Source organism: Setaria viridis, chromosome 8 (assembly GCF_005286985.2).
Source record: "Setaria viridis chromosome 8, Setaria_viridis_v4.0, whole genome shotgun sequence".
Lineage (NCBI taxonomy): Eukaryota > Viridiplantae > Streptophyta > Magnoliopsida > Poales > Poaceae > Setaria > Setaria viridis.
This window is the reverse complement of record NC_048270.2, coordinates 24,036,960-24,054,206: the sequence shown is the minus strand read 5'-3', so window position 1 is coordinate 24,054,206 and position 17,247 is coordinate 24,036,960. Positions and strand designations below refer to the sequence as shown.

Here is a 17,247-nt window from a genome sequence, read left to right as displayed (position 1 = left end):
TTCCACCCATTTGGTGAAGTAATCGGTGGCAACTAGAATGAATTTGTGCCCTTTGCTTGATGGAGGATAAATTTGGCCGATGAGGTCTATTCCCCATCCTCTGAACGACCATGGTTTGATAATGGGATTCATGGCTGACGCGGGCGCACGTTGGACATTCCCGAATTTCTGACAATCCTGGCATCCCTTATAATATTTGAAGCAATCTTCGAGGATCGTCGGCCAGTAATACCCATTATTCCTGATCATCCATTTCATCTTATGAGCCGACTGGTGGGCTCCACACACTCCTTCATGGATTTCTCCCATCAGAGTCTTAGCCTCCTCCGTTCCCAGACACTTGAGTAGGACGCCGTCAATTGTTCAGTAGAACAAGTCGTCTTCCAGTAGTACGTATTTGGTAGCATGGAAACGCACCCGCCGATCCACTTTCTTAGATGGATCTTTCAGGTAATCGGCAATTTCTTTTCGCCAGTCATCGGCCGCAAGCTCCAGAGCCATAGCGCCTTGAATCGGCCGATACCCAGATGCGTGTTGGGCGAGCTTGTTGGCATCCTCGTTGTGATTCCTTGGGATGTGTTCGATTACTGCCGATTTGAACTCTTTTAAAAGCTGCAGGCAATCTTCGTAATAGATCCTCAATACATCATCTTTGCATTCGGACTTCCCTGTTAATTGATCCACAATAAGCATGGAATCCCCAAAAATTTCGACAGAATCAGCCTTGACTTCTCTTAGCAATTGTAATCCCTTCAGTACAGCTCGGTACTCTGCTTGATTGTTAGTGGCGGTCGCTTCTATCGGCAGAGAAAAATCATAGCTTGCCCCCCGAGGCGATATGAGGATGATGCCGATTCCTGATCCGACCCCACATGACGACCCATCAAAGTATAAAGTCCAAGGTACCGGTTCCATGAAGGTAGCCTCTGGTCCGCAGTGTTGGGCGACAAAATCGGCCATGACCTGACCCTTGACGGCTTTCGCCGATTCATACCGAAGGTCAAACTCTGACAAAGCTAAGATCCATTTACCGATTCGTCCTTTCAAAATCGGCAATGACAGCATGTATTTTACCACGTCGTCTTTGCATATGACCACACATTCCGCCGATAGCAAATAGTGCCTGAGTTTGGTACATGAGAAGTAAAGGCATAGGCACAACCGCTCCACTGGAGGATACCTTGTTTCGGCATCCAGAAGTCTTCTACTGACATAATAATTACTCGTTCCTTTCCCTCGAACTCCTGGACCAGAGCCGACCCAATAGCTTTTTCATCGGCTGATAAATATAGTTTAAACGGCTTACCAGTTTGAGGAGGGACCAATACCGGTGGTGAGACCAAGTACTGCTTGATATCTTCCAGTGCCTTGCGTTGCTCTTCCCCCCATATAAACTCCTGGTCGGGCTTCAACTTTAATAGTGGTGTGAAAGCTTGGATTCGCCCAGATAGATTAGATATGAATCTTCTGATGAAATTCACTTTGCCGATTAGAGATTGCAACTCAGTTTTATTCTGCGGGGCCACGACTTTGTTGATGGCCGCTATAGTCTTCTGATTGATTTCTATTCCCCGCTCGTGCACCATGAATCCTAAGAATTGTCCGGCGGATACGCTGAAGGCACACTTATTCGGATTCATCTTCAGCCCATGTTTCTTAGTGCATTCCAACACTTTTCGCAAATTGGCCAGATGCTCCTCGTTTCCTTTTGACTTGACTATGACGTCGTCGATGTAGATTTCTACCAGTATGCCGATGAGTTTGTGAAATATATAGTTCATGGCTCTCTGATACGTGGCGCCAGCATTTTTTAAACCGAAAGTCATTACCACCCACTCGAATAAACCAAGGTGACCTGGGCATCTGAAGGCCGTTTTGGGTATGTCTTCTTCGGCCATAAGTATCTGATTGTACCCAACGTTTCCGTCCATGAAACTAATAACCTTGTGTCCCACGGCGGCATCTATCAGCACATCGGCCGTCGGCATGGGGTATCCGTCCATTGGTGTGGCCTGATTAAGATTCTTGAAATCGACGCACACGCGTAGCTTTCCATTCTTCTTGTATACTGGTACAATGTTGGAGATCCACTCGGCATAACGGCATTGCCGAATAAATTTTGCTTCGATTAGCCGAGTTATTTTGGCTTTTATGTCTGGTAGGATTTTAGGATTGCACCGCCGTGCAGGCTGTTGATACGGCCGATATCCTGGTTTTATGGGTAGCCGATGTGCAACAATAGATCGGTCTAATCCGGGCATCTCATGATACTCCCAAGCAAAACAATCCTTAAATGCTCTTAACAAACTTGTCAGTTTACATTTGTATTCCGGATCTAAATTTGCACTAATATATGTCGGCTTTGGTTTGGTGCCATCGCCTAAGTCTATCATCTCTAATGAATCGGCCGACGTGAACCTGTGCCCTAGCTTCCCATCTTCTCGGGCGAACTGATCCATTTAGTCGGAGTCTTCGGAGCCGACTGCTCGGATCGGCTGTAGGCCAAAATCGGACAAATTCAAGAAGTCAGTATCCCATATTCTCCCGGATATGCACTTGACGGTTTCGTAGCTCCACTGCTGCGTGTCGGCTGCCGCGATGTTGTATGCGGAATCGGCTGTGACCACCTCGATGTTGTTGCCGACCCATTGTACAAGACATTGATGCATTGTAGATGGAACACAGCAATTTGCATGTATCCAGTCTCGGCCAAGTAGCATGTTGTAGGACCTCTTTCCATTAATAATAAAGAAAGTAGTAGGAAGGGTCTTACTGTCGATGGTGAGGTCGACACAGAGGGCGCCGCGAGCGGGGGATACGTTGCCTTCGAAGTCCTTGAGCATCATATCTGTCTTGGTCAGGTCATCATCGCCCTTCCCAAGCTTCCGGAGCATGGCGTATGGCATGATGTTGACTGCAGCTCCTCCGTCTACCATTAACCTGGTGAGGGGTCGGCCGTTGACATGCCCTTTAAGAAACAACGCTTTCAGGTGTTGCCGTTTGTCGTCTTCGGGCTTCTCGAATGTGGCTGTCATTGGCTCCAAAGCCAATTGCGCCATCTGTTCTTCCATCACCGATATGTCCTGTCGGTCGGCAGGAGTCATGAACTCCATCGTCAGTATGAAAACCATGCCGATGTCGGCTGCCGATTCGTCACCTGCCGATTCGTCGCCTCCTCTGTCATTTCTTTTGGGGTGCCATACCTGAGACCTGCCTTCCCTCTTGTCCGTCGTGTACTGTTGTTCTTCTTCCTGTTGTTCCCACTGGCGGAGATGCTGGATTCTTCGTTTTTGAGATTTGGTCAATCCATCGGGACACCACCTGGGGTTCACTGGTTTGGTTCGTGGCCTGGCGCGTTCCCATTCTGGTTCGCGTCCTAAAGGGTTCTCGTCTGACACTCGAGCATCGGCCATCTCTTCAAGCGAACTGTGGACGCTGGCCCTATTTTTCGGTCGGTCATGTCGATCAAATCTGCCCCCCGGCCCATCATGGCGCCTGCCTTCCGACCGGTCATACCGGTCACTTCTGCCCCCCAGCCGATCACCTACGGGAGGGCGCTGGTCGTCTTGGTCGCGCCAGCTCCTGCTGATCGGCTCTGGTCTCCCATCTCTGGAGCGAGACCTGTTGAACGGCCGATTGTTACAATACGGGCCGTTGCACTCCAGGCAATTATCGGCCGAAGGTAACCTGAGGTTGCTTTCCCAACAGTGGATGAAGAACGGGCATCTCCAGTGATCTTCATGTCACCGCATCGCTTCTTCCCGGGATCTTAAGCGTTCATGTTGCCGCTGATATTTGTTGAGGAGGAATTGGGAAGTAATGCGTGGTTCTCCTGATCCGCCGTCATCGTCTTCCATCCGTCGCTTCCCCTTGACATCTTCAGGCGCCGCTTGATTTCTGGGGTCTACAGCGCCACTCTTTTTAGCCGATTCGGATGTCAGCACCTTGGTTTGGAGCGAGTTATTCCCTGTGTCAACCATGTTGGTAGGGAAGGGGTGCTGATCGATCTTCATCAGCTTGGCTGGTTTTGTTGGCACTTCAAATTTAAGTCTGCCCTGCTCAATGGCCATTTGTATCTGCTGCCGAAAGATTTTGCACTCATTAGTGTCATGGGAGGTAGTGTTGTGCCACTTGCAATATTTCATCTTCTTCAGTTGTTCGGTAGAAGGAAGGTCGACCCAGACAAGGATGACGAGAAAAGCTGCACCCGTAGAGCATCTTGCGCCGCTGCCTCTCCGCATTGGATGATGAATCTGTTCACGTGTTCTACGGTTGAGGTGTCATCCATCCCCGAAAACTTGGTGAAGTCAGGAACTTTATACCGATGGGGAAACGGCAGTAAGTCGTACGTAGATGGGTACGGTGTCCTGTAGGTGTAAGTCTGCATCTTCAGCTTCAAGCCGAATTGTTCCTGAATCACCTCTGCTATACGTGCCGACCAGTCCGGCTGTTGCTGGTAAACCGTCGGCTGAGGGACTGGTACGTGCTGGTATATCGGCGGCGGGATGACTTGATGCTGAGTGAAAGTATGTGGCATTTGATGTGTTATAGCCGGCTGCGTATTCAGGGTCGGCTGTTTGAATGAGCCACTCGTTTCATCATATAGTACGAGCTCTGCTGCTTTGCCCATCTCTGGTGCGTCAGGCTGATACGGCGGCATAGTAGGTCGAGTGGCTGCCTGGAAAGACGCCTGGAATCGGGGACTTCCCTGATTGGTCGATTGATCCTCAACGGCCGTCGCTGATGGTGCCCCCCAAGGCGCTGGATTAACCGGAAGGAACTGCGCAGAGGACAACTAAACGGGATGTGGCTGGAGGTGTTGTGTGCCAGTAAACCCCATAGGGATCGATGATGAGGAAGTGCCTGAACCCCCAACTGGAAATTGGATCGGCTGAGAAGCCGAATTCGGATAACTCTTGTTTGGCGAAATCGGCGGAGCATATGCCGGTCCCTTGTACCCTTGAGATACTCCGCTAGCCAAGGAGCTGATGATGGCATTGTACACCGTATTCGCAAGCACCGGGGATTGATCGATGAAAGCTTGATAGACGAACTGCCGGACCATCTTGGACATCTTGTCCAAGTCCTCGGTGATTGTGATCTGGCGGGGAGTTGGAAATGGAGTCTTTTTGATAGTTTCCCCGCTTCTGGTGCGACTGAAGGACTACAGGCATGCCTTCCGGTAGTATGCCATCTGCTTCTCTAGTTCTTCCTTTTGGTCATCCCTGAGATCTTCCTTTGTCACTTCGATGACGTTATCTTCGGAGACTTCAGCAGCTTTCGACATGGTGGCGGTTGTATTGGTCCCACCGGGCGTGCCAAAAGTGTGTTGGCGCTAGAAATCACTGATCGCATTCCCAGCATCGGACACACGACCCGGGAGAATCTGCTTCGCTCCTATTCGGGTGAATCGCCCTGGTGCGGTTCACACGGTGTGCCAGCCAATCTGACCTGTTGATTGGCAAGGAAATAGACGTGTCAGTTCCAAGGGGTCGCAATCGGCTACAGTTCCGATCTTAGGAAAGCTTATCAGCGAATCGGCCGATTTGCGGTAATGAAGGAAATCGGCTATGAGGCAACCGATTACTAGGTAACGTTTGTAGAGAAAACTACTAGAGCAATCTAAACAACGCTAAAGTAGCAACACTAGGAACAGATCCGATCGGCTATATGAAAGCAGTAAATTAAGTAACAAGATATAATAAAGCCGAAGGTTCTAATTCCAAGCTGGATAACTGCTGATAAAACTAGAACGACAGGTAGAACCTAGAATTCTAGTGAATATCGATAACTAGTGAATAAATCTAAACGAAACGACAGCGATGCGCCCGAAGTTAAAGTTTAGAAATTACTCGATAAACGGAACTTACAAGATCAGCCGGAGATCAAGTTGATGCAGCCCCGCCAACCCGTACGAACTCGTGAAAAAGGAGAAAAAGTGTTGGCGAAGTCGCCTGCTTGAAAGTAAGTACGAGGAAAAAGTAGTTTGTTGTATTGAATTGATTGTTATTTTACAGACCCATAAGGGTGGCTATCTATAGCCCAGTACAAACGACTTCTAATCCAACTAGAACTCTATCTCTAACTTTAAACAGAAAAACTTCTTATCCGATTAGAACTCTATCCCCAAATCTAAACAGAAAACGAATATTTACAAGTACGATTCGTACTATCTTTACGCGCTTCATGGGCTGACCTCCTCTTTCATCTTCATAATCCTTTTTAAGCCCACATCGGCCCAATCACCTCTTTAGCAAGGAGGTAACCGATCAGGACCCACACGTCAAGGGCTCAAACCCATCCCGATGTAGGGATACGAGGTAGGCTACACTAGCGCAAATCAAAATTTCTACCGCGTATAACCAGGAAGAACTGCCGTATAAGGATCACGGGATTACCACTCGACGCACTACTGGTGCGGAAGATGTAGATATGCGTCGATGCAGTGAAGACGATCACGTAGTCGTACGTAGTCGATCAACGTAGTCGTACGTAGTCGATCACGTCCAGCAGCTCCTCAGCAGCTCGTCCACGTGCACAGCAAGATCGCCTCCGGTGCCGCGGCTCGTCGTCGGCTCGTCGTGGCTCGTCGGCGGCTCGTCGGCGGCTCGTCCAAGTGCTGCAGGCGCAACACCTCCAAGGTATCCACACGTGCAGGGAGGAAGCGTCGCAAGCTGGACTGCTAGATCCGCGAGTTGCAACAGGCGAGGGCGTGGGAGGCACGGCAGGTGTGTTTCGCCAAAAAGGTGTGAACCCTAGGGCGCCCCCACCCCTCTATTTATAGAGGTTCCTGATGGGCCTCTGGATCCGAGGCCCATTAGTACTCCTAAACCTAATCCAACTCGGATCAGATCCGAATTGGGCTTCCAGCCCCTTAAGTGTGTGACCCTATGGGTTCGGATACGTATAGACATGGCCCGAGTACTCCTACTCGGCCCAATAGTCGGTAGCGGCCTCTAGCAAGACGTGCCAACTCCTATACGCATACGAAGATCATATCAGACGAACCATCACAACATAATATACATGCTATTCCCCTTACCTCACGATATTTGGTCTAGCTTCAAGCCGACCGCTCTTTCTCGATCCTGTGATTCGGAATCCCTTTGTAGGTTAACTCTTAACCATACGTAGCATGGCCATGCATTTTAGGATCCGATCACTCGAGGGGCCCAGAGATATCTCTCTCAATCAGAGAGGGGCAAATCCCATCTTGATTGACCATGTCTCATAGCATGCTTCTTGACAAACCCGAAAGCTACCTTTATAACTACCCTGTTACGGCGTAGCGTTTAATAGCCCCTAAGTAGGTCGATCCACATCTAGAATACATGCGACAATCTCAGGTCTAAGGACAAAGCGTATATGTTGTTTAAAGAGAGAACTACTTCTCGTGTTGGGTCAGTCCTAACACATGTCTCCACATGTGTCCACATTATTAGTTCAACATCTCCATGTCCATGACTTGTGAAACATAGTCATCAACTAATACATGTGCCAGTCTAATATTCATGTGTGTCCTCACATGAACTCCGACTAGGGACAACTTTAGAATAACCATACAAGTAAAGAGTTTCACATACAATTCACATAATTGCAAATCAATTCAAGTAGCCTTTAATGGATATTCAATGAACACAATATACAAATCATGGATACAAATGGAATATCATCATCTCTATGATTGCCTCTAGGGCATACCTCCAACAGTCTCCCACTTGCACTAGAGTCAATCTAGAAGGTATCTAATACCCATAGCTCTTACATGCGCATCATGCTTAGCCTGCGGGAGTGGTTTTGTCAACGGATCAGAAATGTTCAGATCCGTGTGTATTTTGCATATCTTGATCTCACCCCGGTTAACGAAGTCTCGAATGAGATGAACTCGCCGCATTACGTGTTTGTTCTTCTGGTGGTTCCTTGGCTCCTTTGCTTGCGCAATTGCCCCATTATTATCACAGTAGAGATTCAATGGGCTGGACGCATTTGGGAACACACCAAGCTCAATGAGGAAATTCCTTATCCAAACACCTTCCTTCGCGGCTTCCGAAGCCGCGATGTACTCGGCTTCTGTCGTAGAATCGGCCACCGTCTCCTGCTTGGAACTCTTCCAACTAACAGCACCACCATTTAGCGTGAAAACAAATCCTGATTGTGACTTTGAATCATCTCTGTCGGTTTGGAAACTAGCATCGGTGTAACCTGTTACAACGAGCTCCTCCTGACCTCCATAGACGAGGAACATATCTTTAGTCCTTCTCAAGTACTTAAGATTGTTTTTCACCGCTGTCCAGTGACTCTCACCTGGATCAGATTGGTGTCTGCTTGTCATACTTAGCGCATATGAAACATCTGGGCGACTACTTATCATTGCATACATGATAGATCCAATAGCCGAGGCATATGGCACTCTACTCATGCGATCCCGCTCATCAGCAGTCGAAGGACACTGAGTCTTGCTGAGATGTATGCCATGTGACATAGGCAAGAACCCTTTCTTTGCCCCTTCCATGCTGAACCGCTTCAACACTTTGTCAATATAAGTATCTTGGCTCAAACCTATAAGCCTTCTCGATCTATCTCTATAGATCTTAATGCCCAGAATATATGCCGCTTCCCCTAAGTCCTTCATCGAAAAACTAGTTTTCAGTGAAGTCTTTACGGACTCAAGCATAGGAATGTTATTTCCAATCAGTAATATGTCATCCACATATAAGATTAGAAATACTACAGAGCTCCCACTAACCTTCTTGTAAACACAAGACTCTTCTTCATTCTTGGTGAAGTCAAACCCTTTGACCACTTCATCAAAACGAATGTTCCAACTCCTAGATGCTTGCTTCAATCCATAAATGGATCTCTGAAGCTTGCATACCTTTCCAGCATTTTTCGGATCGACAAAACCCTCAGGCTGTATCATATACACGTCCTCAGCTAGGTTTCCATTCAGGAAAGCTGCCTTGACATCCATCTACCATATCTCATAATCGAAATATGCAGCTATAGCTAGAATAATCCGAATGGACTTAAGCATCACTACGGGCGAGAAGGTCTCGTCGTAGTCAACTCCTTGAACTTGTCGAAAACCTTTTGCGACAAGTCGTGCTTTATAGATATGAACATTTCCATCCATGTCCTTTTTCTTCTTATAGATCCACTTGCACTCTATGGCTTTAACACCATCAGGCGGGTCAACCAAGTTCCAAACTTGATTGTCTCCCATGGACTCTATTTCGGATTGCATGGCACTCTGCCATTTTTCGGAGTCTGGGTCCATCATTGCTTCTGCATAAGTCGCAGGCTCATCATTGTCCAACAATAATATTTCTCGCATTTCGCGGAGCCTTGCTGACCTTCGTGGTTGTGGCGGTGCTTCTCTTGCCATGGGTATCTCAACTTGTTCTGCTACGTTAGCATCACTCATTGATTCTTGCCCGATTGGCTCATCTTGAACTTCTTCAAGATGCACTGTCTTTCCACTCTTTTCTCCTTTGAGAAACTCTTTCTCTAGGAAAACCCCGTTCCGAGCGACAAACACTTTGCCTTCTGATCGGTTGTAGAAATAATATCCCAAAGTTTCCTTTGGATATCCCACGAAAATGCACTTATCCGACTTGGGTGTGATCTTGTCCGACTGAAGTCGCTTGACAAACACTTCACATCCCCAAATCTTTAGAAAAGACAAACTAGGAACCTTTCCAGTCCATATCTCATATGGTGTCTTAACTACGGATTTAGATGGTACCCTATTAAGTGTGAAAGCTGCTGTTTCTAGAGCGTATCCCCAAAATGACAACGGTAGGTCCGACTGGCTCATCATTGATCGAACCATGTCTAACAAAGTTCGATTACGTCGCTCGGACACACCGTTTCTCTGAGGTGTTCCAGGCGGCGTAAGTTGTGGAACAATTCCGCAACTCTTTAGATGATTGCTAAACTCGTGGCTCAAATACTCGCCTCCACGATCAGATCGTAAGGCCTTAATTTTCTTGCCACGCTGATTTTCAACTTCATTCTGAAATTCCTTGAACTTTTCAAAGGTTTCAGACTTGTGCCTCATCAAGTAGACATAGCCATATCTACTAAAATCATCAGTGAAAGTTATGAAGTATTGGAATCCTCCTCTAGCTGTCGTGCTCATTGGTCCGCATACATCACTATGTACGAGTTCCAACAAGTCTACTGCTCTCTCAGGAAATCCTGTGAAAGGCGTCTTGGTCATTTTGCCTAGCAAGCAAGCCTCACATGTCTCGTATGATTCAAAATCAAACGAAGTTAGAAGTCCATCAGAATGGAGCTTCTTCATGCGCTTTTCACTTATATGACCCAAACGACAGTGCCACAAGTAGGTAGGACTCAAATCATTAGGCCGAGGCCTTTTAGCACTTACATTACAGACAGGTGAACCATCAAGATTTAAAACAAATAATCCATTCACAATGGGTGCAAAAGCCATAAACATATTATTCTTAGAGATCACACAACCATTGTTTTCACTCGCAAATGAATAACCATCCTTCATCAAATATGAAGGAGACAAAATGTTTCGACTTAAACTAGGAACAAAATAACAATTATTCAACTCCATAATAAATCCTGATGGGAGGTGGAGTTGCATCGTCCCGACGGTCAACGCAGCAACTCTTGCATTATTGCCCATGCGGAAATCAACTTCTCCTCTTTCCACGCTTCTACTTCTTATCATTCCCTGCATCGAATTGCAAATATGAGCAACCGATCCGGTATCAAATACCCAAGAATTAATAACTGTATCAGCGAGAAATATGTTGTCTATAACATTAACAACAAGCGTACCTGAGGTAGAAGTACTCTTACTTCCGCCGTTCCTCAACGAAGCTAGGTACTGCTTGCAGTTTCTCTTCCAGTGACCAAGTTCATGACAGTAAAAGCACTCTTTATCTGGAGCAAGTCCAGCTTTAGCCTTGGGCGCTGGGTTTGGCTTGGACACTCCAGCCTTGCCCTTCTTCTTCCAAGAATTGCCCTTCTTCTTAAAGGTAGGCTTGTTCTGTACAGCCATCACATGGCTGGTACTAGCGCTTTTCTTAATGTCTACCTCTGCTGTCTTGAGCATACCACACAGTTCATTCAGACCCTTCTCCGTCCCATGCATATGGTAGTTCGAGATGAAGTTCCCATAGCTAGGCGGAAGAGATGAAAGAATGAAGTCAGTGGCCAACTCTTTGCCCATTGGGAAGCCCAGCTTCTCCAATCGCTGAGTGTAACCAACCATCTTGATCACATGTGGTCCTACTGCTGCGCCTTCTGCTAACTTGCACTCCAGAAAGGCTTTGGACACATTGAACCTTTCGGTCCTAGCCTGTGTCTGGAACATGTCCTTGAGCGCCATGATCATATCGTGAGCCTCATGATTTGTTTCGAACTGCATCTGCAGCTCGGGTTCCATGCAAGTAAGCATAAGGCAGCTTACCTCAAGATTAGCATCAAATGCGTTCTTGTAAGCAGCCTTAACGGCAGCAGATGCATCATCAGCAGGTACTGGTGGTAGTGGGGTGTCTAGAACATCTTCCTTTTTCTCAGCCCTGAGAACAATTCTCAGGTTACGGATCCAATCCGAGTAGTTTGTTCCATTCAACTTGTCCTTCTCAAGGACCGAACGCAAAGCAAAAGATGCGGTGGTGTTGCTAGGTGCCATTTAATCTACAACAAAAGTAATGCAAAATACACTAAGACAAACGTATCCATGATAGAGCAAATTACATTAAACTATTTTAACAGAATCTACTCCCACTAAAATCAATATCCCTCTATTGAAACTTAGTGATTCAGGATCCACAACTAACAAGTCCACTAGTGAGCTTTAGCATCACCGCTAGCAAACGAGGTAGATTGGTAAGCAACTTTTGCTAATCATATCACATATGACTCCTGTTGTTGGGTGACATCTCTATGTCTCGGCGCCCAACCTTTATGCCCCAAGGTCCTTAACCGTTAAGATAACCTTGTTAAGCAAACCAACCCTTATGCGTGTAAATGTCCGACACAAACCCGTCTAGTCAAGGAAAACTAGTGGCACCCTAATTTCATAGACCCACCACTAATTGTACAAGACATGGGACGGTGCAAGTTTTAGTTGGGAGGGCATACTAACTTAAAATTTGCGAGGGATCATTCTACTTCTAACATCACAGCATGCAGAAAGTAAAACATAAGCAGAATAGCATTCACACAGCTTGTGACACAGTATGGCCCGTTTTCATATGGTGATCTCCATCTCCATAGAACCTGTTCACCATGGTGATCTCCATCTCCATGTACCATGTGCGCCATCCTCCTGGTGATGAGTCCTCCAAGAACTAGAGCATGCTATTACGCCTAATAGCTAGTAAAGAATCTAGTAATGAAGATTACATAGTTGCTCGGATCATCACAGATTGGTACGCAAACCATTAAATACAATAAAGTGACAACACATATGGCTCCTGCCGTGTTGCCGTACGCGTGACACGCAGGTCACGAATGAGTTACACACATGCATCACATACACAAGGGGCCATACTGATCACAAGATACATACATACATCCTGCAAAACAGAGTTAGGCGTCCTAACGTTCCAAACTTCGGAGGCCCGAAACTCCATCTTCCAAGCCGAATTTGAGAAATCTAATCTCGCTGAAAACAGCGAAGCGGTTGAAATTCATGTGTAACTTTTTCTGTAGATCAATTTTCGTATAGAAATCGCCTCGATCCGAGATCGTACCGAAAAGTTACGGCTGATTTACCGAAGCATACGCATACGGCAAAATCCCGACCCCGGCAGTAGATCCCATCTACGATTGCACATCTAATGTGCCTGGCGTATGAACCTGGATCTCGATTCGACCAATCATATTGATCTTCGCTCACTGCAACTGGATTTACGTGTATCACTTAACTCCGATGGCGGAAACCGACCGGTAGGAGTATGTCGTTACACTACCATTGCAGCAAGGGCACGAAATCAGGACATAGATCAAACAGAGAACTCGCATATCTCCATATGCACACATCCCGAATCCAAAACTAAGCAGCTACGGCTCTGATACCACTGTTGGGATACGAGGTAGGCTACACTAGCGCAAATCAAAATTTCTACCGCGTATAACCAGGAAGAACTGCCGTATAAGGATCACGGGATTACCACTCGACGCACTACTGGTGCGGAAGATGTAGATATGCGTCGATGCAGTGAAGACGATCACGTAGTCGTACGTAGTCGATCAACGTAGTCGTACGTAGTCGATCACGTCCAGCAGCTCCTCAGCAGCTCGTCCACGTGCACAGCAAGATCGCCTCCGGTGCCGCGGCTCGTCGTCGGCTCGTCGTGGCTCGTCGGCGGCTCGTCGGCGGCTCGTCCAAGTGCTGCAGGCGCAACACCTCCAAGGTATCCACACGTGCAGGGAGGAAGCGTCGCAAGCTGGACTGCTAGATCCGCGAGTTGCAACAGGCGAGGGCGTGGGAGGCACGGCAGGTGTGTTTCGCCAAAAAGGTGTGAACCCTAGGGCGCCCCCACCCCTCTATTTATAGAGGTTCCTGATGGGCCTCTGGATCCGAGGCCCATTAGTACTCCTAAACCTAATCCAACTCGGATCAGATCCGAATTGGGCTTCCAGCCCCTTAAGTGTGTGACCCTATGGGTTCGGATACGTATAGACATGGCCCGAGTACTCCTACTCGGCCCAATAGTCGGTAGCGGCCTCTAGCAAGACGTGCCAACTCCTATACGCATACGAAGATCATATCAGACGAACCATCACAACATAATATACATGCTATTCCCCTTACCTCACGATATTTGGTCTAGCTTCAAGCCGACCGCTCTTTCTCGATCCTGTGATTCGGAATCCCTTTGTAGGTTAACTCTTAACCATACGTAGCATGGCCATGCATTTTAGGATCCGATCACTCGAGGGGCCCAGAGATATCTCTCTCAATCAGAGAGGGGCAAATCCCATCTTGATTGACCATGTCTCATAGCATGCTTCTTGACAAACCCGAAAGCTACCTTTATAACTACCCTGTTACGGCGTAGCGTTTAATAGCCCCTAAGTAGGTCGATCCACATCTAGAATACATGCGACAATCTCAGGTCTAAGGACAAAGCGTATATGTTGTTTAAAGAGAGAACTACTTCTCGTGTTGGGTCAGTCCTAACACATGTCTCCACATGTGTCCATATTATTAGTTCAACATCTCCATGTCCATGACTTGTGAAACATAGTCATCAACTAATACATGTGCCAGTCTAATATTCATGTGTGTCCTCACATGAACTCCGACTAGGGACAACTTTAGAATAACCATACAAGTAAAGAGTTTCACATACAATTCACATAATTGCAAATCAATTCAAGTAGCCTTTAATGGATATTCAATGAACACAATATACAAATCATGGATACAAATGGAATATCATCATCTCTATGATTGCCTCTAGGGCATACCTCCAACACCCGACCCGTCCGACCCCAAGCCTCAGGGGTCGGGTGAGGCGGAGATCCTCCTTTGGAGGGGTCGGGCGCGTCCGACCCCAAGCCTCAGGGGTCAGGCAAGGCGGAGATCCTCCCTTAGAGGGTCGGGCGCGTCCGATCCCAAGCCTTAGGGGTCGGGCGAGGCGGAGATCCTCCCTTGGAGGGTCGGGCGTGTCGGATCCCAAGCCTTAGGGGTAGGTCGAGGCGGAACTCCAAGGATCAATCGGTCGATCCTCAACTGAAGCATCAAATGGCTGATCCTTGACTGTAGCAGCAATTGGTCGATTTCCAATCGTCGCCCTTGTATCGCGCCGCATCTTCCGATCTTTTCTTCTCCTAACGCAGATTTTTACACGTGTCAAAATCTGGCGTCAACAGATCTCTTTCTGTTTGGAAACATACAAATTTTGACGAATATAGTAAAAAAAATGAAATTATTACATTTGGAGAAAGACTCTAAAATCCTCACTGTAATAATTTTTTATCAAAAACACCAGAACCACACATAGATACTAAAAGTTTTAACACTTATTGCAATTACCAGCATGGAAAATGGACAATATATTCTGTAACAGTCCTGCTTCGCATTGTTTTAGCTACATGTAATCTGCAAAGATGGAACTAAGTAACATAGCCCGTTTTATTTCACCGTTCATTTCTCTTTTGCAACTTCAAATGACGAACATGGATGTACTTAGCTTTGAAGGAAAGGAGGGGAGGCCATATTATATTCAGGGGAAGGGGGTCTTCCAATTTTGGGTCAATGGGCACACCAAGAAAGCGACCACCAAATGAGGCGGTACAGATTCGTACCGATCGCCTCATGGAGAGCCGGAGCCTCGGTCCCTGTCGCTATAAATTGAACACAGCTGTGCAACAACTTCATCAGAAACCAATAGATAGGTGGTCACAGCAAAGTCCTGTCTCCGAAAGGAAGACCAAGAAGAAACATGGCTACTGCGCTCAAGCTCCTGATTGTTGCTCTCTTCTTCTCCGTTTCTCTTCAAGGTAGGGAATTCAAAATCGCCTGCTCCTTGTGCAAATTTTTATCAGATAGGATATCAGTTTCAAAATAACGATGTAGTTCACTAAATTTGAATATCTAGAAATCAATCGCCCTAGATTATACTTACGCCAAGGAGAGGTTATCAGCGAAAGATTATTCCTTGGTACCCGTACAGTAATCTTATGCCGATTCTTGCTCATAAACTCCATGTTTACGCTTACACATACTTACTAGTAACAGGTACAAGTGGCGAGCGATGCGGCACGTCCAGCATCCAGGTGCAGACCATCAACACGGGCGAGACGGCGTCCAGCGGCGACATGGAGTTCGAGGTCGAGGTGAAGAACCTGTGCTCGTGCAGCGTCAGGAACGTGCGCCTCGACGGCGGCGGCTTCGCCACTACGGTGGAGGTGGACCCGGCGGTGTTCCGAGCCGACGACGGAGGCGTCTACCTGGTGAACGGCGGCGGGCCGATCGAGAGCATGGGCGCCGTGAGCTTCCGTTATGCCTGGGACCACTTCTTCCAGATGACTCCCAGGAGCTTGGAGGTCGACGGCCAGTGTTAGATAGCAATGTTCCAAGTTGCCCTTGTTGGAGTAATGGGTGGCGAGAATATGTTGTCATCTTTAATACAATGATCTAACGAGTAATAAACGTGTAAGTACAGTGTGTTAGAGAGAGAGGGAAGATGAAAAGTGGTCCTCAGCTCTATCCGTGTATAATAATTTTGTTCATGTGAAACATGGAGTGCTAAGTTCAATCTGAATAGAGTGAAATATATGCATGATGGAAGGCATGCTATATGGATTTTTAGTTGAGGGTTTGAGGCCAAGCTACTTGGTTTGTTGCCACTGTTTGCAAGTTCTCTGAGTCAGCTTTAACTTGTTCTGCTGGATTCTCCAAAAGCTTTGTATGAATCGTGGATTTTGAGTTACCATGTATATTAGGAATTACTATTTGAAATTGAAATTCATATTAAATTCGTCTCAAAGCATTTTGCCTTTTTTTATCTAGTTTGCACCCATGTATTCCAGAAAATAGATAGTTCCTTTTGATTGCATTTCATTTTACATGAAACTACAAAAAAATATACTATCCGAATAGATAAAATAAACTAACTATAGCATAACATATAAATATTGCCTCCCCTCTAAATTTTTTTACTAAATTTGATAAATTAGATTGCATTTCCAGTTCAGCTTACCAGGTTGAGTTAGTTTGGAAGATTGACGTATATTGCATAAGTTTTTTAATCACTTATCCTAAATTTTTAGGCTACTACTATATTGCATAAGTTTTTTAAGTAGTTATCCAAAAATAACTCATGTTGAATAATGAAAATACAAAAATGGTAAGACTAACAGGAGAGGGTGAGTCCAACACAATTAAAAACGAAATATAAAAATTACCCTCGTGAAAAAGGACCTGTACTCTAGTATAATTTGGCGAACCTGTGAACAGTAGAGAGCATCTGCATATATCCTTGAAGAGGCCCAAGCTTGCTGCTGTCTTTCTACCGCATCCACATTCCTGCAGGGATTGAAGCGAATAATAACGATTATATATATATACTACCTCATCCACATATTGCATCCTCATGTGTAATCGTATCTAATTATTCAAAATTGCCAAGTTAATCAGAAAGTAATTTATAGGATTATCGAAGATTTGAGTTCCAAGTTAAAACTTATATTTCTTTTCTTCCCCTTTGCCGAGCATGTACCTGATAGGTAAACGGTGCACAATCATTG

General features: G+C 46.3%; 1 protein-coding gene across 1 annotated transcript; it reads left to right on the top strand.

Moving 5' to 3' along the window:
- Window positions 1-15,351: 15,351 nt before the first annotated feature.
- On the top strand, window positions 15,352-16,309 carry LOC117866708 (TPD1 protein homolog 1B). Its single transcript, XM_034750977.2, has 2 exons — window positions 15,352-15,498; window positions 15,737-16,309. Exons 1-2 carry the CDS (start codon window positions 15,441-15,443, stop codon window positions 16,060-16,062), a joined length of 384 nt encoding a protein of 127 aa, XP_034606868.1. The 5' UTR covers window positions 15,352-15,440; the 3' UTR covers window positions 16,063-16,309.
- Window positions 16,310-17,247: the final 938 nt, after the last annotated feature.

Excerpts from the sequence above, each read along its gene's own strand:
- LOC117866708 (XM_034750977.2), top strand. The coding sequence starts at position 15,441 with ATGGCTACTGCGCTCAAGCTCCTGATTGTTGCTCTCTTCTTCTCCGTT. Across the intron at positions 15,499-15,736 it reads CTTCTCCGTTTCTCTTCAAG|GTACAAGTGGCGAGCGATGC; the intron begins GTAGGGAATTCA and ends TACTAGTAACAG.